At 44.1% G+C, this 23,434-nt stretch overlaps 1 protein-coding gene across 1 annotated transcript; it reads left to right on the top strand.

The window, feature by feature from the left end:
• The first annotated feature begins 6,942 nt into the window (after positions 1-6,942).
• On the top strand, positions 6,943-20,605 carry LOC144494752 (thioredoxin-like). Its single transcript, XM_078214041.1, has 5 exons — positions 6,943-7,380; positions 8,989-9,093; positions 11,049-11,108; positions 16,084-16,149; positions 20,406-20,605. Exons 1-5 carry the CDS (start codon positions 7,360-7,362, stop codon positions 20,469-20,471), a joined length of 318 nt encoding a protein of 105 aa, XP_078070167.1. The 5' UTR covers positions 6,943-7,359; the 3' UTR covers positions 20,472-20,605.
• Positions 20,606-23,434: the final 2,829 nt, after the last annotated feature.

The raw sequence follows: 23,434 nt of genomic DNA, 5'->3' as shown, positions 1-23,434 counted from the left end.
AGATGATCCTTTGTCAAAGCTAAAAGGCATAGAAAGTGGGAGATATTTATACTGTAGGGTGAGGGTGAGGGGATGAATCATAGTCACAGAAACAAGGGGAAAGGCTGCTAATGGTAGTCCATAGAGAGAATAAAGGGTGTGAATGGCCAAATGGCAGAGAAGCTGACATCAGAGGGTGAACTGTGACAGATGAAGAAGTGGGGGGGGAGGGGGGGATGTGAATTTTAAATCTGAGATGCTGCTAGACTGCTGGCCAATGTAGGTCAGTGAACACGGTGGTGGTGGGGGGGGGGAGGTGATGGATGAATGGGTTTTCGTGCAACTTAGGACATGGGCAGGAATGGTTTTGAAAGCATTCAAATTTGCATGTGTGGGGACAGGGAGACTATTAGAATTGTTGGTATGGAGCTAAAGAAAGCATGAATCAGCAGCTGGAGATGGGCAATAATCAATGAAAAAGTGACAATTCAGAATCTAAACACATTGTGAACTAATGTGGAAAATCTGATGTGAGTGATTCATGGTAAACACAATCATTACTTTCTATTCATTTCTCACCTAAGTGATCAACCCACAGCACTTTAATGTTGGGTTCCCAACTCTATTAATCCTACAAGCCTTAGTGGCCTCGGCAAAGCTATTGTTCCTCATCCAGGGATCCTTGTGATACTTGCGGTTGGTGATTTCAAGTTTCGACAGACTGTAACTGCTGCTGGGGTAGTCTGGCCCAGCTGACCTGCTAGCACCATGGTGGGAAATGGCTGAAGGGTTGGCAAAGGTGCAAGTTGGCTGATGGCATTAATCCCCTTCCCCCCCGCCCCCCACCACCACATGCAGGCTGCATCAAACTAAGGCTACTCCTATGGGCTCTGGCTTCTGCACTGTAAGAAATCATGGTCTCATAATCTTACAAAATCTTAAGGAATGTACTGAATATTACAGAAATACCTCTGCTAACTAAAGTTAAAGTTTATTTATTAATCACAAGTAGGCTTACATTAACACTGCAATGAAGTTACTGTGAAAATTCCCTAGTTGCTACACTCCGGCGCCTATTCGGGTACACTGAGGGAGAATTCAGCGTGGCCAATGCACCTAACCCACACATCTTTCGGACTGTGGGAGGAAACCGGAGCACCCGGAGGAAACCCACACAGACACGGGGAGAACGTGCAAACTCCACACAGACAGTGACCCAAGCCGGGAATCGAAACTGGGTCCCTGGCGCTGTGAGACAGTAGTGCTAACCGCTGTGTCATTGAAACCACCCCTTAACTAAGACCCTTGCTCCAGTCAATTGATAGACACAAAAACTTTATCTTTAAATCAAATCTCGTCTTTATTAGGCAAATGTAAAAAACCTTAAATACTTATAATTACGTCAAGACTGACTCTCTTACACCCTATCACAAGTCAATGTTTCTATTCCCCTATAAATCTACTGCAATAAGTTTACAAACATAGATTTTAACTACTTACACTGATCTAATGGACCCGTTGGAGTGATTCTGACCGCTCGTGCTGGATTGGCGTGGAGAGGGGTCAGACTTCATCAAGCTTATATCTTGAGGTTCTTTTCTTCAATTCTGTTTTCAAAACTCCAATATTTCATAGAATCTCTACAGTGCAGAAGGAGGCCATTCGGCCCATTGCGTCTGCATCGACCACAATCTCACCTGCGCCCTATCCCCATAATCCAATTAATTTACCCTAGCTAGTCCCCCTAGAAATCATAGAAATCATAGAAACCCTACAGTACAGAAAGAGGCCATTCGGCCCATCGAGTCTGCACCGATCACAAACCCACCCAGGCCCTACCCCCATCCCCACATATTTACCCACTCATCCCTCTAATCTACGCACCTCACGACACTAAGGGCAATTTTAGCATGGCCAATCAACCTAACTCGCACATCTTTGGACTGTGGGAGGAAACCGGAGCACCCGGAGGAAACCCACGCAGACACGAGGAGAATGTGCAAACTCCACACAGACAGTGACCCAAGCCGGGAATCGAACCCAGGTCCCTGGAGCTGTGAAGCAGCAGTGCTAATCACTGTGCTACCGTGCCGCCCTAACCACTGTGCTACCATGCCGCCCCTGACACTAAGGGGCAATTTAGCATGGTTAATCTACCTAATCTGCACATTTTTGGACTGTGGGAGGAAGCTAAAGCACCCAGAGGGAACCCAAACAGACACGGGGAGAATGTGCAAACTCCACACAGGCAGTGACCCAAGTCGGGAATTGAACCTGGGTCCCTGGCACTGTGAGGCAGCAGTGCTAACCACTGTGCCACCGTGTCGCCCTTTATCCTTTGTGCTGGCTGAAAAACATATATTCCTACACATAGGCACTGACCATATATATATATATATATCATTCAAATTGATTTATTACAGCTGCCTGATCTTAGGGCAATGTCCTCAGCCTTTTTAACTTCATTCGCAACTGTTTTCTGGTCATTTGTTTGATTACAATAAGCTTATCATCAAGGATATGTTATTTCTATCCTGCTGATTTATCATGGTCGAACTTTCCCTTGAAAACAACCATTATCCAGTATCTTGCTGACTTTATTACCCATTGTAAAACCAAAGACATTTGTTGCAATTAAATAGAGCAGTCCACATTCTCAGCCTGGAGTTAAAACCTTCTGTCGAAGTTAGCCATATTTCCCTTCAGGCCATAGTAGTATCCTTTCTTTGCTTGGCCATTTTGTATTGGACTATAGCTCGCTGGCTACAGCTCTCTTCTTAGGACTATATAGGCATTTTAGTTCTATCACGGATATGACTTTAGCACAGGGATGAAACAAACCTAGAAACATACATAGAAACTAGAAGCAGGAGTAGGCCATTCGGCCCTTCGGGCCTGCTCCAGCATTTATTATGATCACGGCTGATCATTAAATTCAAGACCCTGATCCTGCCTTACCCCCATTTCCCTTGATCCCTCTAGCCCCAAGAGCTATATCTAATTCCTTCTTGAAATCACACAATGTTTTGGGCTTCAACTACTTGCTGTGGTGGTGAATTCCACACATTCACCACTCTCTGGCTGAAGAAATTTCTCCTCACCTCAGTCCTAAAAGGTTTACCCCATATCCTCAAACTATGACCTCTAGTTCTGGACTCCCTCACCATCGGGAACATTCTGTCTAATCCTGTTAAAATTTTATAAATTTCGATGAGATCCACTCTCGCTCTTCTAAACTTCAATTAATATAATCCTAACTGACTTAGTCTCTCCAATTATGATAGTTCTGCTATCCCAGGAATCAGCCTGGTAAACCTTCACAGCACTCCTCCTAGAGCAAGAACATCCTTCCTCAAATAAGGACACCAAAACTGCACACAATTCTCCAGGTGTGGCCTTACCAATGCCCCATACAATTGCAGTAAAATATTCCCATTTCTAATCTCAAATCATCTTGCTATTAAGACTAACATATCATTTGCCTTCTTTACTGCCTGCTGTACCTGCTTACTTTCAGTGACTGATGCACGAGGACACCAAAGTCTCACTGAACATCCTCCTCTCTCAATTTACACCCATTCAAATAATAATCTGCTTTCCTATTATTGCTACTGAAGTGGGTAACATCACATTTATCCACATTATATTGCACCTGCCATGCATATGCTCACTCACTCAGCCTGTCCAAATCACACTGAAGCATCTCTGCATCCTCCTCACAACTCACCTTCCCACCCAACTTTGTATCATCTGTAAATTTGGAGATAATACATTCAGTTCCCTCTTCCAAATCATTAATATATAATGTGAACAGCTGGGGTCCTAGCACAGATTCCTGCGTCTGACATTTATACAAGACATTTATAAAGCTTCATGATCTGCATGTAAACCAACCATCTGAATGAGGGTTAAATGGGATAAGAAAAGGTGCCTATATGAGATCTGGAGAGGGAAACCACTTTCGACAGGAAAGATGTTTCCAAGGTGAGCCATGCAGGCTTTGACCTTTTTTTTGTTCGTTTGTGGGCCATTGGCATCACTGGCTGGCCAGCATTTATTGCTCATCCCTAGTTACCTTAAGTGGTGGTGAGCTGCCTTCTTGAATCGCTGCAGTCCATATTCTGTAGGTTGACCCACAATGCCATTAGGAAGGGAATTCCAGGATTTTGACCCAGCGACGGCGAAGGAACAGCAATAGATTTCCAAGTCAGGATGGTGAGTGGCTTGGAGAGGAACTTCAGGTGATGGTGTTCCCATGTATTTGCTGCCCTTGTCCTTCTAGATGGAAATGGTCATGGGTTTGGAAGGTGTTGTCGAACGATCTTTGGTGAATTGCTGCAGTGCATCTTGTAGATAGTACACACTGCTGCTTCTGAGCGTCGGTGGTGGAGAGGGTGAATGTAGGTGTGTTGCCAATCAAGCAGGCTGCTTTGTCTTGGATGGTGTCAAGCTTCTTAAGTGTTATTGCAGCTGCACCTATCCAGGCAAGTGGTGAGTATTCCATCACACTCCTGACTTGTGCCTTGTAGATGGTGGATAGGCTTTGGAGAGTCAGGAGGTGAGTTACTCACTGGAGTATCCCTAGCCTCTGACCTGCTCTTGTACCCATTGTGTTTATGTGGTGAGTCCAGTTGAGTTTCTGGTCAATGGTAATTCCAAGGATATTGACAGTGGGGGATTCAGTGATGGTAACACCATTGAATGTCATGGGGGTGGTTGTCTGAGTGTCTCTTATTGGTGATGGTCATTGCTTGGCAGTTATGTGGCACGAATGTTACTTGCCACTTGTCAGCCCAAGTTACATTTTGGCTAGCTCAAGGAGACTGAGAATGGAAGGGACTGTCACCTCCAGCTACAGAGATCAACTTCAGCCAGCTATTTGTCCAATCTGGGACCAGTAAACCATTCTCATCTGTTATAGTCATATGTCTTTTCTGTCCCTTTAGTTTCTGCAAAATATTTAAATTGTTGCTTCAATGACTTTGATCTCCTTTTTGAGTAATCTGTGATCCCTGGACCATATCCTACAGCACTCACACTGCAGCTGGTGAGAATCTCTCTCAAAAGCCCAGTTCCTACACCAATCTACATAAGGTGGACGCCCATCCAGGGAGGCTTTGAGCCCTGCAGTCCATGATTGGTTGTGCTGCCACCGAAACAGCAAAGTTTTTCATTTGATTTATTGTTGTCACATGTATTGGGACACACTGTTCACGGAGTACATGGGGAGAAGGAAAGGAGGGGGTACAGGCTATAGTGTTGCAGTTACAGGTAAGCTGAAGAGAAAGATCAGCACGGTGGCACAGTGGTTAGCACTGTTGCCTCACAGCGCCAGAGACCTGGGTTCGATTCCCAGCTTGGGTCATTGTCTGTGTGGAGTTTGCACATTCTCTTCGTGTCTGCGTGGGTTTCCTCCAGGTGCTCCGGTTTCTTCCCACAGTCCAAAGATGTGTGGTTTAGGTTGATTGGCCATGGCAAATTGGCCGTTAGTGTCAGGGGAGTAGCAGGGTAAATATGTGGGGCTACAGGGATAGGGGCTGGGTAGGATTGTGGGCAGTGCAGACTTGATGGGCCAAATGGCTTCCATCCACACTGTTGGGATTCTATGATATGATAAGACCATTCTAAAGTCTGATGACAGCAGGGGAGAAGCTGTTCTTGAATCTGTAGGTACGTGTTTTCAGGCTCTTGTATTTTTCCCAACAGAAGGTGGAAGAGACTATGCCCGGGTTGCGTGGGGTCCTTGATTATGTTGGCTGTTTTCCCAAGGCAACGAGAAGTGTAGACAGAGTCAATGGATGGGAGGCTGGTTTGCATGATATACTGGGCTTCATTCACAACTTTTTGTAGTTTCTTGCGGTCTTGGAACAGGAGCAAACATGAATCCTGATGACAAGGTCTTTGCAGGCAGTATCCTCTGGAGGTGGCCACACTCTCCACAGACTGGAGAGAGTGTACGGTGCAAGACTGGAGAGTGTGTACGGTGCAGACTGCCTACACCGTACAAGATGACACCACTGGAGCTGGCCACAGAACTCCACTATTCAAACTCCATAGTTGGCCTGGCAATGGAGTTGTCAACTCTGGATGGATCAGTTCCAGGAGGTGTTATCTCATGACTTCACGCCTTCAGCTCCCCACACCCAATCTTCCACCCCTGACACATCTATGTTCACTGTGCTGCACTTTTGCACAGCCAAGCAGGAACTTGAAACCCACCCATTTACACAAGCCTTTAAGTTACCTTAAAAACATTTAAAGGGACTATGCACTTAAATAAATTGCCCACACAGCGGCCAATTGGAAGACAGACAGCCTCTTTATTTCCCGGTGATGCGTGCTTCCCTGTTAGCAAGATATATCATAGAATCCCTACACTGCAGGAGGCCATTCAGCCCATCAAGACTGCACCAACAACAATCCCACTCTGGACCATCCCGCAACCACATGCACTTACCCTGCTAGTCCCCCAGAAACTAATTTAGTATGGCCAATCAACCTAACCACACATCTTTAGACTGTGGGAAGAAACTGGAGCACCCAGAAGAAACCCACACAGACAAGGGGAGACTCCACACAGACAGTGACCTGAAGCCAGAATTGATCTTGGGTCTCTGGCGCTGTGAGCAGCAATGCTAACCACTGTGCCACCATGCCACCAACAGAATGAGGAATAAAGTTCCTCTTATTAATGAAAAGGCACAATTGGCTGTGCAGAAACTGATTATTCCGATTTCTCCCAAAACCCAACTAAGTGTAACACTTGCATCAATGATGTATAAAAATCACATTATTTTAAGACCGTTATGCCTTTGGTCTTATTAAGATTCACAATTTAATAATTATCTACCATTACTTTCACTTTTACAAACGTACTTTGACACTAAAGGCCCACTCACAAAAGCTTTCATTCTTATTATGCTGAGGCTGCATGACTAAGCTAATGTTGCATTTTTTTAAATCATTCATGGGAGGGGAGCAGGTTAGGCCAGTATTCGTTTTCCAATCTTAATTATCCTCAAGAAGGTGGTGATGAAGGAATCCTAAATCTCCGAAAGAATGCCGCCCAGAGAGATAAGGAGTAAGGATGAAAATACAGGAGATTGTCACCAAGTTGTTTTTTGGTTAAATTTCATCAGCTTCAAAATGTTGCCCACTCGGGGAAAATATTAACTGAGCTCCATTAGTTTTATTGCAGCTTGCTTAAACCAATGATCACACAATAAAGTCCCAACTTCCTGTTCTTCACATGACTCAAACCGGTTGGTGCTCCTCCTCTTGGTATATATTGCAGAGTTCCCAACCTGCAAAGGGTGTTTTCTGGATCAGTAAATTGCAAATAGAGGAGGTAAAGTAGTAGCAGCAACAGCAGCAGATAAGATGCTTTACATTGAAAGTGTGGTAAGCTGAAAGCCAGTTATTCTTTGATATGTGAGATTTCACCGTTTTGTGTTTTTTTTCGGTTAAAATGTATCTTCGTTTCCTGAATCTGCTTTGTCATGCTGATGTTGCGAGTCCAAGTGTGCGATCCCGAAACTCTTTTTTTTAATTGTAGCCATTTAGCCGGATTGTTAAGAATAGTTTGTATAGTCCCACTTCCCCAAAAACGGGGAAATGCCACTGAAATTGCAGCGGCTAGGGCTGTGCCCTGTGTCTGGAGCCCAATCAATGCGTTCAACAAAGATCGCTTTCGAAACCTCGACTTTTACATATGTGATCGTAAATTTCAGCTGTTTAGAACTAATTTTAAACTTTTTGGTGCCTTTGCTTACCCGCCCTGCCATTTCAATTTGAGTTGCCCTCAACAAATCTGCAAGTAATTTTATTGGAGTAGTTTAGCTGCAGGTCCCAGCATTTTTAACACGCACATAAACAGCAATTTCTCCCTCTTTGTTACAATTCAGTTTATTATATAAGAGGCACAAACTCCAGAAAGGAGGCAAGTACTTTATCCAAAAAACAAGTTATTTTGCAATGATGTGAATTGCTGAAATGGATTGGTTGGAGCAGGAAAGAACTTCATTTTTACCGCATGTAAATTGTGGCCCGTTGATTTGAAATCTCTGTGGGGTGGCAAGCATTGAGGGACGCAAAATCTCGGAATTTTAAACGGAATTTCCGGGTGTGACTCACAACATAGAAAAGCTACAGCGCAAACAGGCCCTTCGGCCCACAAGTTGCGCCGAACATGTCCCTACCTACTAGGCTTGCCTATAACCCACTAGTAACTTGCAGCGCAAGTTTGTTTCCATTTAAAGTGGTAACTTATTTCTCCAACTTCCAACTCTTGAGAAATGTAAGTCACTGAAAAAGATGTCTTGTTGATTTTGTACAGTCTACTTTCTATACCTGCTGATTTGTTTTTTATCTTCATGCTGGCTACAAAATCATAGACTTCCTACAGTGCAGAAGGAGGCCATTCGGCCCATTGAGTCTGCACCAACCGCAATCCCACCCAGGCCCTAGCCCTGTCACCCCACATATTTACCCTACTAGTCCCTCTAACCTACGCATCCTGGGACACCTAAGGGGAAATTTAGCATAGCCAATCAATCTAACCTGCACATCTTTGGACTGTGGGAGGAAACTGGAGCACCTGGAGGAAACCCATGCAGACATGGGGAGAATGTGCAAACTCCATACAGTCACCTGAGGCTGGGAACTGAACCCAGGTTCCTGGCACTGAGGCAGCAGTGCTTGCCACTGTGCTGCCCCAAATACTTGACCAGAAAAAAAGGTCATGGGTGAAGAGGTTTTTAAAAAAAAAATTGAACTAATGCTTTCTGCCCACTTGTGGTTTGTTTAATTTTTAACCCTTTTGAGGTTGGCTTTCCAAGGGCTAGTGAAACCCTGAGGAAATGTATCCTGTAGTCTGGAAGGGGCTTTCCCATTTACTGGATGCCCCCCCAGTGTTACGGCTCCTGACTACACCTCAGGAGGAGGACAAATAGTACATTTTAAGAAAATTAAATTTTTAAATTTGTGTAAATTCTTTTCAATTTTTTTGAGGATGATCTTGAAGCCAAACTGAAAGAGGCTGGAGACAAGTTGGTTGTAATTGACTTCTTTGCGACCTGGTGTGGGCCGTGTGAAGCTATTGCACCAAAATTTGAGGTGAGTACTTGGTATGTGATCTCTGGTCCATATGTGACCCAACCTGAACATCAAATCCTGAATGATAACTCTGCTTCAAACCCATAAACCTGACAACTTGCCCCAGTCTTTAATAAACCAGGATTGACTCCATCCAACCTTGCAATTTTGTTAAAAGCAGAATACTGCAGATGCTGGAATCTAAAACAAAAATCTCAGCAGGTCTGAGCATCTGAGGAGAAAAAATAGAGCCAATGTTTCGAGCCTGGATGGCCCTACATCCGAGCTAAGGGCAAAGAAAGTCAGAAGATTTATACTATGGGGGGAGGAGGAGGAGGAGGAGGAAGGGAGTGAAATGGGACAAAAGGAACTTAAATGAGGATAAAGGTGGCTAAGTGGTGCTAAAAGTGTCCATTAAGAGAAGTGACTGAATGGCCAACTGCCTTCACCACCTGTCCCTCTAGTCTCTCTCCTCGGATGCTGTCAGACCTGCTGAGATTTTCCAGCATTTTCTGTTCTTGCAATTTTCTAGCCACTTTTTTGAAGTTGTTGCACAATTTTGTATTTTGACCATGCAGTTGTCTGTACCTTGGATGTTACAAGATCATTGAAGACAGAAAAATGCTGGGATACATAAGAGATTAAAATAGTTTAGGTAAAGTTTGAAGAATGAAAGAGGAATTGATGGTGTGAAGTATGCAATATAGCTTAGCACGGGAACAGGTGTTTACTTCGACAGTGGGGTGCAATGGAGGTATTGAATTTTGTGGTGTTTAAGAACTGTAGAAGAGGTGAGTTCAGTGGAGAGATAATACCATTTACATATGTAGACTAAAAGCCTGGTCCAAGGTGATGTTTAAACAGTAGCATCAAGCGATAAATGGAGAAGGAGAGGGCAACAGCTGGTAAGCAGTCACAACATAGCCTTGGCTAGCTGGGAATCAAAATTCTAGGTTCCTAAAAAGCTGTTTGAAACCCCACGCTGAACCAATGAAAAACTGCCTGCACTTGACAATTCTCATGGGTGGTAACTGCTGGATTTGCCTGTGTTATATACCATATAGGATGTTGATTTAGGAAAGGAACTTTTTTCTAAAGAGCGGGGGATAATGCCATACGATACTGTGTGCTCACATGTACGTGGAGCCAATATTGCAAGTGTTACTGCAAGACTGCATCTTTCCTTGTTTTATACAAAATCGCACAATACACATTAAGCTTGTGTTCCAAGTTGTTCTTCTGGGTTATGGGGTACCCTTGCATCTAACATTAGCCTGGCTCTTAATACGAGCTCCTTAAAGATGAGCAGGATAATATCACAGATGACATCAGAAATATTGTATTTAGTTTGGGGGGGCTGGGGGGGAGAGTCATTTGGTTAATGGAAGTGAGAACCACATTAAACCACTTATTAAATTAATTCAGACAGATTAATGTCTCTAAGCACAGTAGGCAGTGTCGATTTTCAAGGGAGGGGGGAGGAAAGAGTCTTGCTTAACCAAAATTTAAGATGTTTGGTAATGCAGTAGATATAATTCGTCTGCCTTTCAAAAGGCCTTTGATAAGTTGACCCATAATACACTAATGAAAGGGTTGGTGGGCAAGTAATAAAATGGATAACAATCTGGCTTCAAAATGAGAGCTTAGGAATTAAACCATTCTTCACTAGTTACATAGAGGATTTAAATTGGAATCCAACATCATTTGCAGATGACTCCAAATTTTGAGGAGACCACTGGCTGCTAATTTCAAATGAAGTAATGGATAAAACTTTGTCGCTTGAGTCTATAAAGGTTTTCTTTTTGTTGAAATGTATTCTTGTGCCCTTAAGGTAATCAAATGATGCATTTGAACATGCAATTTCAACGCAATTGTTCACTACATTATGCTTTCAAATTAATGGAATTTGGAAGAATGTTTTCGGAACACAATATTAACTGGATAATTTTACTGTCCTCTTTCTTTCCTCCTCCCAGGATCTTGCAAAAAAGTATACGAATGTGCTCTTCTATAAAGTGGATGTGGACGAGACTGGAGTAAGTTGCATAATTTTGTTACATAGACTGACCTTTAATAGAATCCCTACAGCACAGAAGGAGGCCATTCGGCCCATCAAGTCTGTACTGACCACAATCCCAGTTCTCTCTTCCTTAACTGTTGATTCCCATCTACAGTTGTCAACAGGGCCCTCAACAGCATGCGGTTCATCTCCCGTACCATGAACCTCACCCCCTCCCCTCCCTCCCAGAACAAGGATAGAGTCCCCCTTGTTCTCACTTTTCACCCCACCAGCCTCCGCATGCAAAACATAATCCTCTGCCATTTTTGCCAAACTCCAGCGTGATGCCACCACCAAACACATCTTCCCTTCATCCCTCTGTCAGCATTCCGCAGAGACTGTTCCCTCCAGGATAACTTGGTCCACTTCTCCCGTCACTCATGGCACCTTCCCATGCAATCGCAGAAGGTGTTACACCTGTCCCTTTACCTCTTCTATGCTCCTCATCCAAGGTCCAAAACACTCATTCCAGGTTAAGCAGTGTTTCACTTGCACCTCTTTCAATTTGGTCTATTGCATTCGCTGCTCCCAATGTGGTCTCCTCTATATCGGAGAGACCAACTGTAGACTGGGTGATTGCGCACAGACCAAAAGTGCTCAGCAAAGCAATCAGGACCCTGACCTTCCAGTTGCTGCCATTTTAACACACGATCCTGCTCCCATGCCCACATGTCTGTCTTTGGCTTGCTGCAACATTCCAGTGAAGCTCAACGCAAACTGGAGGAACAGCATCTTATCTTCCAGCTCGGCACTTTACAGTCTTCAGGTCTCAACATCAAATTCAACAACTTCAGGTGATTTGCTCTACCCCACCTCCACCCCTTTGTTTCCATTCTATTCTATTTAATTTTCTGTTCTCTACCTTTTTATTTCTTTATTGTCTGTCTTCGTTTTCCTTTCTCCCTCTTGCTTCTCCTTTTCTAAATCTTACCTCTGTCCCATCCATTTCTCCTCCTGCCCCCCAACATCTTTTCAGCTTCTCTGCCGTTTGGCCATTCACACCCTTTATTCTCTCTGTGAACTGCCATTAGCAGCCTTTCCCCTTGTTTCTGTGGCTATGACTCATCTTTCATTCCCTCACCCTACAGTATAAATATCTCCCACTTTCTATGCCTTTTAGCTTTGAGAAAGGGTAATCTGGACTCGAAACGTCAGCTCTTTTCTCTCCTTACAGATGTTGACAGACCTGCTGAGATTTTCCAGCATTTTCTCTTCTGGTTTCAGATTCCAGCATCCGCAGTAACTTGCTTTTACCCACCCAAACCCTATTCTATCTTGCTAATCCCCTGACACAGATCAATTTAGCATGGCCAATCAACCCAACCTCCACATCTTTGGACTGTGGGAGGAAACCCACGCAGACACAAGGAGAACATGCAGACTCCACACACACTGACTGAGGCCAGAATTGAGCCTGAGGCCCTAGTGCTGCCCTTTGTCTAGATACACCAGCTGAAATGTTGATGCAGTTTAATGAGGCCCTGTACTCGGGCTCATTTCGAGAGGGTTAGATTGGAAAGCAAAATTGTGATTTTTCTTAATTAGTCAGAGGTTTACAGCATGGAAACAGGCCCTTTGGCCCAACTTGTCCATGCCACCCTATTTTTTTTAAACCCCTAAGCTAGTCCCAATTGCCTGCATTTGGCCCATATCCCTCTAAACCCATCTTATCCATGTAACTGTCTAAATGTTTTTTAAAAGACAAAATTATACCCGCCTCTACTACTACCTCGGGCAGCTTGTTCCAGACACTCACCACCCTCTATGGAAAAAATTGCCCCTCTGCACCTTTTGTCTCTCTCCTCTCCTCCTCTTAAACCGCTCTAGTTTTAGACTACCCTACCTTTGGGGGAAAGATATTGACTATCTACCTCCTCTGTGCCCCTCATTATTTTATAGGCCTCTATAAGATCATCCCTCAGCCTCCTACACTCCAGAGAGAAAAGTCCCAGTCTATCCAGCCTCTCATAACTCAATCCATCAAGTCCCGGTAGCATCCTAGGAAATCTTTTCTGCGCTCTTTCTGGTTTAATAATATCCTTTCTATAATAGTGTGACCAGAACTGTAGACAGTATTCCAAGTGTGGCCTTAGCAATGTCTTGTACAACTTCAACAAGTCGTCCCAACTCCTGTATTCAATGTTCTGACCAATGAAACTAAGCCTGCTGAATGCCTTCTTCACGACTTTGTCCACCTCTGACTCCGCTTTTAAGGAGCTATGAACCTGTACCCCGAGATCTTTGTTCTATAACTTTCTCCAATGCCCTACCATTAACTGAACCAAGGCAGGACTTGCTCAATCTACCAAAATGCATCACCTCGCATTTATCTAAATTAAACTCCATCTGCCATTCGTCAGCCCATTGGCCCAATTGATCAAGATCCCGTTGCAATTGGAGGTAACTTTCTTCACTCTCCTCTATGCCACCAATCTTGGTGTCATCTGCAAACTTACTAACCATGCCTCCTATATTTTCATCCGAATCATCATTAATATAAATGACATAACAGCGGACCCAGCACTAATCCCTGAGGCACACCGCTGGTCACAGGCCTCCGGTTTGAAAAACTACCTTCTAAAACCACCAGAAGCCAATTTTGTATCCATTTGGACACCTCGCTCTGGATCCCATGAGATTTAACCTTGTGCAACAACCTACCATGCAATACCTTGTCAAAGGCCTTGCTAAAGTCCATGTAGACAACATCAACTGCACTGCCCTCATCTATCTATCTTGGTTACCCCTTCAAAAACACTCATCAAATTTGTGAGACATGATTTTCCACTCAAAGCCATGCTGACTGTCCCTAATCAGTCCTTGTGTCTCTAAATGTCTGTACATCCTGTCTCAAAATGCCTTCCACCACAGATAAGGCTCACTGGCCTGTAGTTTCCAGGCTTTTCCCTGCAGCCCTTTTTAAACAAAGGCACAACATTTGCCAATCTTCAGGCACCTCACCCATGACTATCGATGATTCAAATATCTCTGCTAGGGGACCTGCAATTTCCTCCCACAATGTCCTGGGATACACTTAATCAGGTCCCGGGGATTTATCTACCTTGATGCACTTTAAGACTTCCAGCACCTCCTTCTCTGTAATATGTACACTCCTCAAGACATCACTATTTATTTCCCCAAGTTCCCCAACATCCATGCTTTTCTCAACAGTAAATACTGATGAGAAATATTCATTTAGGATCTCTCCCATCCCTTGTGGATCTGCACATAGATGACCTTGTTGATCCTTAAGAGGCCTACTCTCTCCCTTGTTACTCTTTTGCCCTTTATGTATTTGTAGAAGCTCTTTGGATTCTCCTTTGCCTTATCTGCCAAAACAATCTCGTGTCCCCTTTTTGCCCACCTGATTTCTCTCTCAACTCTACTCCTATACTCCAAGGGATTCACTTGATTCCAGCTGCCTATGCATGTCATGTGCCTCTTTCTTCTTCTTGACTAGGGCCTCAATATTCCGAGTCATCCAGGGTTCCCTACTTCTGCCAGCTTTGCCCTTCATTCTAAGAGGAATGTGCTTACCCTGAACCCTGGTTAACACACTTTTTTGAAAGCCTCTCCCAATTAACTTTTGAAAGTTCCTGCCTGATACCATCAAAATTAGCGATGAGACGCAAGGGAGGATATTGCTGGGGCCTTGAGAGAAATCTTTGTATCCTCACTGGCTACAGGAGAGGTCCTAGCGGATTGGAGAATAGCCAATGCTGTTCTTTTGTTTAAGATGGGTAGCAAGAATAATCCAGGTAATTACAGGCCGGTGAGCCTTGCATCAGTGGTAGGGAAATTATTGGAGAGGATTCTTCGAGACAGGTTTTGTTCCTACTTAGAAATAAATGGATGTATGAGTGAGAGGCAACATGGATTTGTGAAGGGGAGGTCATGTCTCACGAACTTGATTGAGTTTTTCGAGGAAGTGACGAAGATGATTGAGAGTAGGGCAGTGGATGTTGTCTACATGGACTTCAGTAAGGCCTTTGACAAGGTCCCTCATGGCAGACTGGTGCACAAGATGAAGTCGCATGGGATCAGAGGTGAGCTGGCAAGGTGGATATGAGGCAGATTTTTTTTACAGGGGGTGGTGGGTGCCGAGAACTTGTTGCTGGGGGAGGTAGTGGAAGTGGATATGGTAGTGACTTTTAAAGGGCATCTTGACAAATACACAAATAGAGGGATATGGTCCCCGGAAGGGTAGGAGGTTTTAGTTCCGTTGGGCAGCATGGTCAGTGCAGGTAACTTTCTTCTTTAATCCTCCTCTCCCCCCCCCTCCCCCCGCCCCCCCCCCCCCCCCACACACAATAATCTTGACAACCACATCAACCAGTCATTTTAGATTTTTCCAAGGGTTCTGATCCTGTATCAAAGAAAATACTGGACAAACTGGATCATGCTGGAGTTTGAAGGGCAAAAATACTGTAAGCAGTGGAGAAGCTTTAAACTGGAAACTGAACAGCATGCCTCAAGGTATTGTCCTGGGCCTGCGCCCTAGGATGGAATATCAAATTGGATCACTGCCTGCCTAGAGTTAGTATCTGAAAAGGTTTTGGCTAGGACCACCAACATCAATGTCTTTTCCCAATTCCTTCTCTGGGGATCATAACAGGAGGCAGAAATGAAACCACTCATGCAAAGAAAAATTCAGTTGCACTCCAAAAAGCCTTGCATAGCCCCGGGATATCTAAAAGCATTTTATAGCTACCTACCTAGAGCATAAGCTGTTGAAGTAGTCACTGTTATAACATGGTGGGATAATGTGGTTGCCAATTTATACGCAAATGAATGACCAAATCATGGATATTATTGGGGGACAAATTGGTCCTTTAGATCCATCTGAAAGGGCTGCACTTGTTAACAAATGGAGACTATAATGAGGGGGAGGGTTAGATTAGTTCATAGGACAAATTTGATGCTTGGAATGTATTTCTGTTTCTCTCATTTAGGAGGTAGCTGAAAAATGTGACGTTTCGGCCATGCCAACATTCCTCTTCTTCAAGAATGGAAAGAAGGTACAGTAATGGTATTTTTGGCTTGTATGCTTATGACATGTCTCAAATCTTTCTCCTTGTACGTGGAGATATTGGGCAAATTCCCGATTTGAACCAGGATTCCTGTGCTGGGGAATGTCGTGCTCCAAGAACAATGTGTCATTGCTGAATCTTTGATCCCTGCCAGAGTGAGTGATTCGGAGCCCTGAATTTAGCAACAGGGACAACTATTTTAATCATGCCATGCTGTAAATTTGAGGATATTATTTGAATAAATTGGTACCATTGGACTTCTCTCGCATTTTTAAGAACAGCACTAGGGTATTCCCAGGTCATCCTGGAGGGAGTGTAAGTTTGGGTATCTCTGGTGGGTAGCAGAGGGGACAGAGAGCAGCAAAATATGGCTGGCTGTTTTCAGACTGGAGGATGGTATTCCCCAAGGGTCCGAACTTGGTGTACAGTGCGTAGCTCAGTTGGCTGGACAGCTAGTTTGATGCAGACTGGTGCCAATAAGTGTGGGTTCCTGTACAGGCTGAGGTCATTCATGAAGGCCCTTCTCAACCTTGCCCTTTGTCTGAGGTGTGATTCTCAGGTTAAAATCAGCACTTCCTGGGGCAATGGCAACTTTGGCCTTTTACAGAGTAATGTTTGAGGATGTTGTATACAACAGGACCTTGGGTAGTATAATGGGAAAGTGCTAAAATTTAATAGAGAAACGTGAGGTGAAACATTTTGGAGGGATGGGTTGAGGCAACACAGAATTAATGGCAGTTCTAAAATGTGTTTAAACTTTATTGGCAAGTTGCCAATGCTGCCCATCCCTAACTGTCCTTGCTTTGGAGTTAGAAGTATGGTAACCCAGGTAAAAACGGCAGATTTCCTTTAATTAAAAAAAAAGCACGAGTGAACCAGATGAGATTTTATGACTAATAATCTGTATTCAGATATGAATGATGTGGAGATGCCGGCATTGGACTGGGGTAAACACAGTAAGAAGTCTCTCAACACCAGGTTAAAGTCCAACAGGTTTATTTGGTAGCAAAAGCCACTAGCTTTTGGAGTGCTCGCTGTTCCTTCGTCAGGTGAGTGGGAGTTCTGTTCACAAACAGGGCATATAAAGACACAAACTCAATTTACAAAATAATGGTTGGAATGTGAGTCTTTACAGGTAATCAAATCTCAAGGGTACAGACAGACAATGTGAGTGGAGAGAGTGTTAAGCACAGGTTAAAGAGATGTGTATTGTCTCCAGACAGTGGGAGATTTTGCAAGCGCAGGCAAGTCGTGGGGATTGCAGGTAGTGTGACATGAACCCAAGATCCCAGTTGAGGCCATCCTCGTGTCTGTGGAACTTGGCAATCAGTCTTGACTCTGCACTGTCGTGAAGGCCGCCTTGGAGAACGCTTGCCCAAAGATCAGAGGCTGAATGCCTGTGACCGCTGAAGTGTTCCCCAACAGGGTCACAGGCATTCGGCCTCTGATCTTCGGGTAAGCGTTCTCCAAGGCGGCCTTCGCGACAGCAGAGTCGCTGAGCAGAGACTGATGGCCAAGTTCCACACATGAGGACGGCCTCAACTGGGATCTTGGGTTCATGTCACACTATCTGTAACCCCCACGACTTGCCTGGGCTTGCAAAATCTCACTAACTGTCCTGTCTGGAGACAATACACATCTCTTTAACCTGTGCTTAACGCTCGCTCCACTCACATTGTCTGTACCTTCGAGACTTGATTATCTGTAAAGACTCGCATTCCAACCATTATTTTGTAAATTGAGTTTCTTTATATGCCCTGTTTGTGGACAGAACTCCCACTCACCTGACTAGGGAGCAGCGAGCGCTCCGAAAGCTAGTGGCTTTTGCTACCAAATAAATCTATTGGACTTTAACTGGTGTTGTGAGACTTCTTACTGTGTTCAGATATGAAACCATGAAAGTAGTGCAAAAGGCAGCGGGGGCAAGTATTCCTTCAGTGTGTTCATGACAATTTTCTAGTGTTTCCAGGCTGAAAAGGAGGCATTGGGATCCAAGGTTGGCAATAAAAACAGTAACTGACAGGATAACCAAATTCAGAACTTCCTGAATGATGAGATGGAAAGAAAGATGTCTGGTGGGTAATACTAAGCTGAACATAGAAGGTACTGAGGGAAAGTGAGAAAGCAAAGGGTATGATATGAGACAGCTAACCTAAAGGGGAATCTTCCATAAATGTATAAATAGTACAAAGGTGTGGAGCCGATTTAGCAACAAAAGAGATTTACACAGAGGTGGGGGCATGGCAAGATATTAAATGAATACTTTGCAGCTGTCTTAGATATTATAAACTAGAAGGTTTCAATTAATTGAGAGTACAAGAGCAAGTAGGTTATGTTGAAGTCACTGTTTATTTTTTGCCTCAGCTGGAGTATTATCCAATTTTTAGGAGGCTTGCATTAGCACTGCAGTGAAGTTAGTGAAAATCCCCTCGTCACCACACTGGGTATACTGAGGGAGAATTTAGCATGGCCAATGCACCTAACCAGCATGTCTTTTTGGACTGTGGGAGGAAACCCACGTGGACACAGGGATAATGTGCAAACTCCATGCAGGCAGTGACCCAAGCCTGGACTGTTTCTCCAAGAGCAGATCAGTGCAGATTTGATGTAGTATGAGTAACAAAGGCAGGCACACTGTTTTCAGGTGTGGCAGGTTCATAAATCTTGGCCCCTTCCCTCTCTGCCCACTGTCTCCCCCCCCCCCCCCCCCCCCCCCACCCACACATGCAACCTTGTACACATGGTGAGGCAGATTGAGAAACTAGTTAACAAAGCATGTGTGATCTTGGAGTTCCTAATGAGTACAAAAGCAGGGGTGTTATATTGAGTCTTAACCTCTAGTTAGACCCCAGTTGGAGCAGTGTCCGGTTCCAGTAGCCACACTTGGCAGATCTAAAGAGGATGCAGAGTAGATTTACCAAGAGGTGGGAAGTGAAGGGATTTAGTTACAAGGTTGAGTTGGAGAAGCTGGAGTGAGGATGAATTTGAGCTGTACAAAATTGACAGAAGGTTCATGAAGGAAAGATGTGGGGGGAATGTAGGAAGAGCTGCTTTTTTTTTTATAGTAAGAAGTTTAACAACACCAGGTTAAAGTCCAACAGGTTTATTTGGTAGCAAAAGCCACACAAGCTTTCGGAGCTCTAAGCCCCTTTTTCAGGTGAGTGGGAATTCTGTTCACAAACAGAGCTTAAAGACTTGATTAGCTGCAAGCATCCGCACTCCAACCACCACTCATGCAAACTGAGTCTGCGTCCCCACAAGCTCCGTTTGTGAACAGAACTCCCACTTTTTTATAGTCCATAGTCCATTCCAGATCTGTAGTGATAGAGGGCTATGGAATGGTGCAGGGATGTGGGAATGATCTGGATTGCTCCTGAGCTGGTATAGACTCCAAGGGCCAAATGTCTTCCTTCTGGGTAATTGAGGGAAGAGCAAGGACCAGGGTTTGATGGGCTGAAGATCAGTTCCATGGGGGTCAGAACAAGCTGAAATGATGGGTCAACCAGGGCAGACATGCTTGTGAATCTTAGAATGGAGGTGGAAGGGATTGGGAAGCTGTGCAGAGAATGTTTGTAGAGCACAAGGTGTATCTTAAACCAACTGCCAAACAACATCAACCCTTTTTTATGGTGTATAGGAAAATGGGAGGAGTCAAACCTGGAGTTGGGCTCCTTGCAGCCTTTAATAGTGGGTGATGACGGTACCTTTTGGTGATATTCTGCTTTCAAATTTACACCACCCAGTCACATTCTTTTCCTTGATTCATTACCATTTCCTCCTCTCAGTTTGTCATTTTAATTGCTCCTGCCTTCCACCCTCGCTCATCCTAGCTCAATTTTTTCCTCCCTGCCTCTGTACTTGGTGTTTTGCCATTCTGATGATCATGGACTCAAAATTAACTTTTCAATCCTTTGGCCTGTAGCTGATATTAATTCTGTGATGAAGAGCAAAATTGGGGCCACAAATAGATGGTCATGAATAAACTTCTCCTGAATTATATATTGGATTTCTTTAACCAAAGAGTGATTTTGTGTGTCTCTCTCTAACAAATGGAGTGGCTGAGATGAACAGCACAAATCCATTTTAGGAGAAGCTAGATAAACAAATGCAATGTAACAGAATAAAAAATAAAGGTATGCTGAGAGAGGAGTACATAGATAAAGACCTGTTGGGATTGAATGGCCTGCCTCTGTACTGTAAAACTCTTAAAACTGTGAAAGAAATTTATCAATTTGTCTTTTCAGGTTGATGATGGTGTTATTGGCGCAGATTCAAATAAATTGGAGGAAAAGATAAAGGCACTTCAGTAATCCCTTAACATCCCATTCTTGTCTCCAGTCGGTGAATAGAAGCAAAATATAAATTTTAGAAGCACTAATTCTACATTCATCAAACCAGATATGTACACATGTATAGATATAAAATAAATGTGCTTGTATAAAGATATTTGTGTGCATTGTGAAATAATGACAATTGTGTTACAATTCGGGTCAGGGTCAAACTTCAGTGTTTTTATGAAGTCCACCTGGATCATAAGTTTGGCACTTTGAATTTGGCTAGATTGAGTATGAATCATTCCTGAAGTGAAACAGCTCAAACGACCCAGTAGGGAGCTTTTATCAAACTCTTTATTAAAGACAGTTAATTTGTATAGCAATAACTTTTACCAATTGCAAATGGCGGAGAGGAGAGAATCTTCAATGAATACAGGAAATGTCCCAATTTAAACAAACCTCCCTATACAAAAACCTTTGGCACAGAAAATACAAATGTTCATGTGATGCTGGAACTTTCTTTGGCTGAATGCTGCAGCTCTCTTCTTGCACACACAGCCAAGCTTGGAGTCCAAACAGCTTCCCAAAACACTGGGGTGGGGGGAAAGAGGGACACTCTAGGGAAGCCATCCACTGACTACAGATGTTTCCCACCACTAACCTTGCTTCCAGCTAACATCAGAATCTCCAAAACTAGGGAGCAAGAGAAACACTTCCCCTCAGCCTTATGTCCACCCTCTTCTAAACTGCAAATTAATCCTTAAATTTTTCTGGGGAGGAACCACCTGACTTTGACTTGGCAATCAATCTTCCCTCTCACCAATGCCAGGTCATTAAAAAAAAAATCCCAGAAAGTATGAGGCTTGGAGTAAAAATAAACACCACCCCAGTGAGGCAGCAAAACAATTTCTAACAGCCAGCCCAGCAACAATGAGAAGATAGCTGCAGCAAACAGGCTTTTAAAAAAAATCTTTAAGGTACACTAATATCACACACAGCCACATCCTTCAAGCTTGGATCACCAGCCTATTGCTCCTTGAGAAAGGGTTGAGGGGAGAGAGGCAGATTTCTTATGCACGTTTGTAATTGATAAACACTAAGCTTTCCTCTGCCTGGTTTGCAAATCGAAATTGGCAGGGGAAAATCTTTGTACTGTGGGTTATGTTAGCAACAGTACAAACACTTGAGCAGTGAGCTGTACACTCCATTCTGAATGAGGATGCACTGAACCAGAAAAGAATGGCCTGTAGCCTCAGTCAGGCTGTACCTGTTTACAATGTGGCTGGTAGCTTGACTAGGCCCATTCTGCCTAGCCCATCATATTGGATCAGGCTGCTTGACGGATATCCAGGGCTGTGCCCAAATGATTCAAGAAGCTGATTTAATATTTGTTTATGGATCCTCTTTGGATCATGGGACCATCTTATGAACTTGGTTTGCGCAAGTGTCGAATTCGCTGTATGGTAAATCACCCCATAATTCCTGATGCAAGAATCCTATAGGAGTTCTAAGTAAATAAATCTTCAGGTTAGGAAGGTATTTGAAGGAGGGGAGCAACCAAGAGTGGAGAAAGCAGAAACACCTGCAAGAGCAGTGTACAGGAGCACAGCATAGGCAGAGCCCATTCTTCAGGTGGAGAAGCTGGTGAAGAAGGCATATGGTATGCTTGCCTTTATAGGACGGGGTATAGAGTATGAAAGCTGGAGTCTGATGTTGCAGCTGTATAGAATGCTGGTTAGGCCACATTTGGAGTACTGTGTCCAGTTCTGGTCGCCACACTACCAGAAGGACATGGAAGCTTTAGAGAGAGAGTGCAGAGAAGGTTTACCAGGATGTTGCCTGGTATGGAGGGTCTTAGCTATGAGGAGAGATTGGGTAAACTGGGCTTGTTTCTCCCTGGAAAGACGGAGAATGAGGGGAGACCTAATAGAGGTGTACAAAATTTATGAAGGGCATAGGGTGAACAGTGGGAAGCTTTTTCCCAGGTCGGAGGTGACGATCACGAGGGGTCACGGGCTCAAGGTGAAAGGGGCAAGGTATAACTCGGATATGAGAGGGATGTTTTTTACACAGTGGTGGGGGCCTGGAATATGCTGCCAAGTAGGGTGGTAGAGGCAGACACGCTGGCATCGTTTTAAGACTTACCTGGATAGTCACATGAGCAGTCTGGGAATGGAGGGATACAAACGAATGGTCTAGTTGGACCAATGAGCGGCACAGGCTTGGAGGGGCGAAGGGCCTGTTTCCTGTGCTGTACTGTTGTTTTGTTCTTTCTTCCCACCTCATCTGACTCTTGACCACTGTTACTCATTCTTTCGGTTGAGGATTATATTCAGTAGCGATAGAATGAGCAGGGATCTCGGAAATCTATAAAATTCTAGTAGGAGGAAGGATGTTCCTGATGGTGGGGGAGTTCAGAACCAGGGGTCATAGTATAAGGATACAGGGTAAACCTTTTAAGATGGAGATGAGGAGAAAATTCTTCAACCCGGGACTGGAAAGTCTATGGAATTCGTTACCACAGAAAGCTGTTAAGGTTTCCAAGAAGGATTTGGGTATAGCTCTTGGGACAAAGGGGATCGTGGGAAAGGTGGGATCAGACAGAATTGTATCAGCCACGACCATAATGAATAGTGGTTGAAGGCTGAATGGCTTGCTCTTAATTTTTATCTCTGCAATTAGCTTGGTCCCAGCTTCATGTAGATGGTGGTCAGGATCTTTTGCATCTCCCAAAGACGTCTCTGCCAACTGCTCCTTTTGTCCCATCTAGTCTCTACTGGAGCACAAAAGGTGCATTGAATTTTTCAGCACTGAAAATTCCTTGTTAAGCTTAGTATTCCAGTAGCAATTTCTGGCATCAAATTTGCTTGAACCTGCTGGTGTGATCTCTCCCGGTATTGTTCTTTACGGCCTGATTTGGGTTCCAGGCAAATTCGTAGCCGTCCATTTGGTTTCTCTCTCTCCAGAATGGAATTTACCCAAACTGTGGACTCGGGTAA

The sequence above is a fragment of the Mustelus asterias genome, chromosome 6, assembly GCF_964213995.1.
Source record: "Mustelus asterias chromosome 6, sMusAst1.hap1.1, whole genome shotgun sequence".
NCBI lineage: Eukaryota > Metazoa > Chordata > Chondrichthyes > Carcharhiniformes > Triakidae > Mustelus > Mustelus asterias.
Note: the sequence above shows the minus strand (reverse complement) of the source record. Positions and strands in the feature narration are given on the sequence as shown.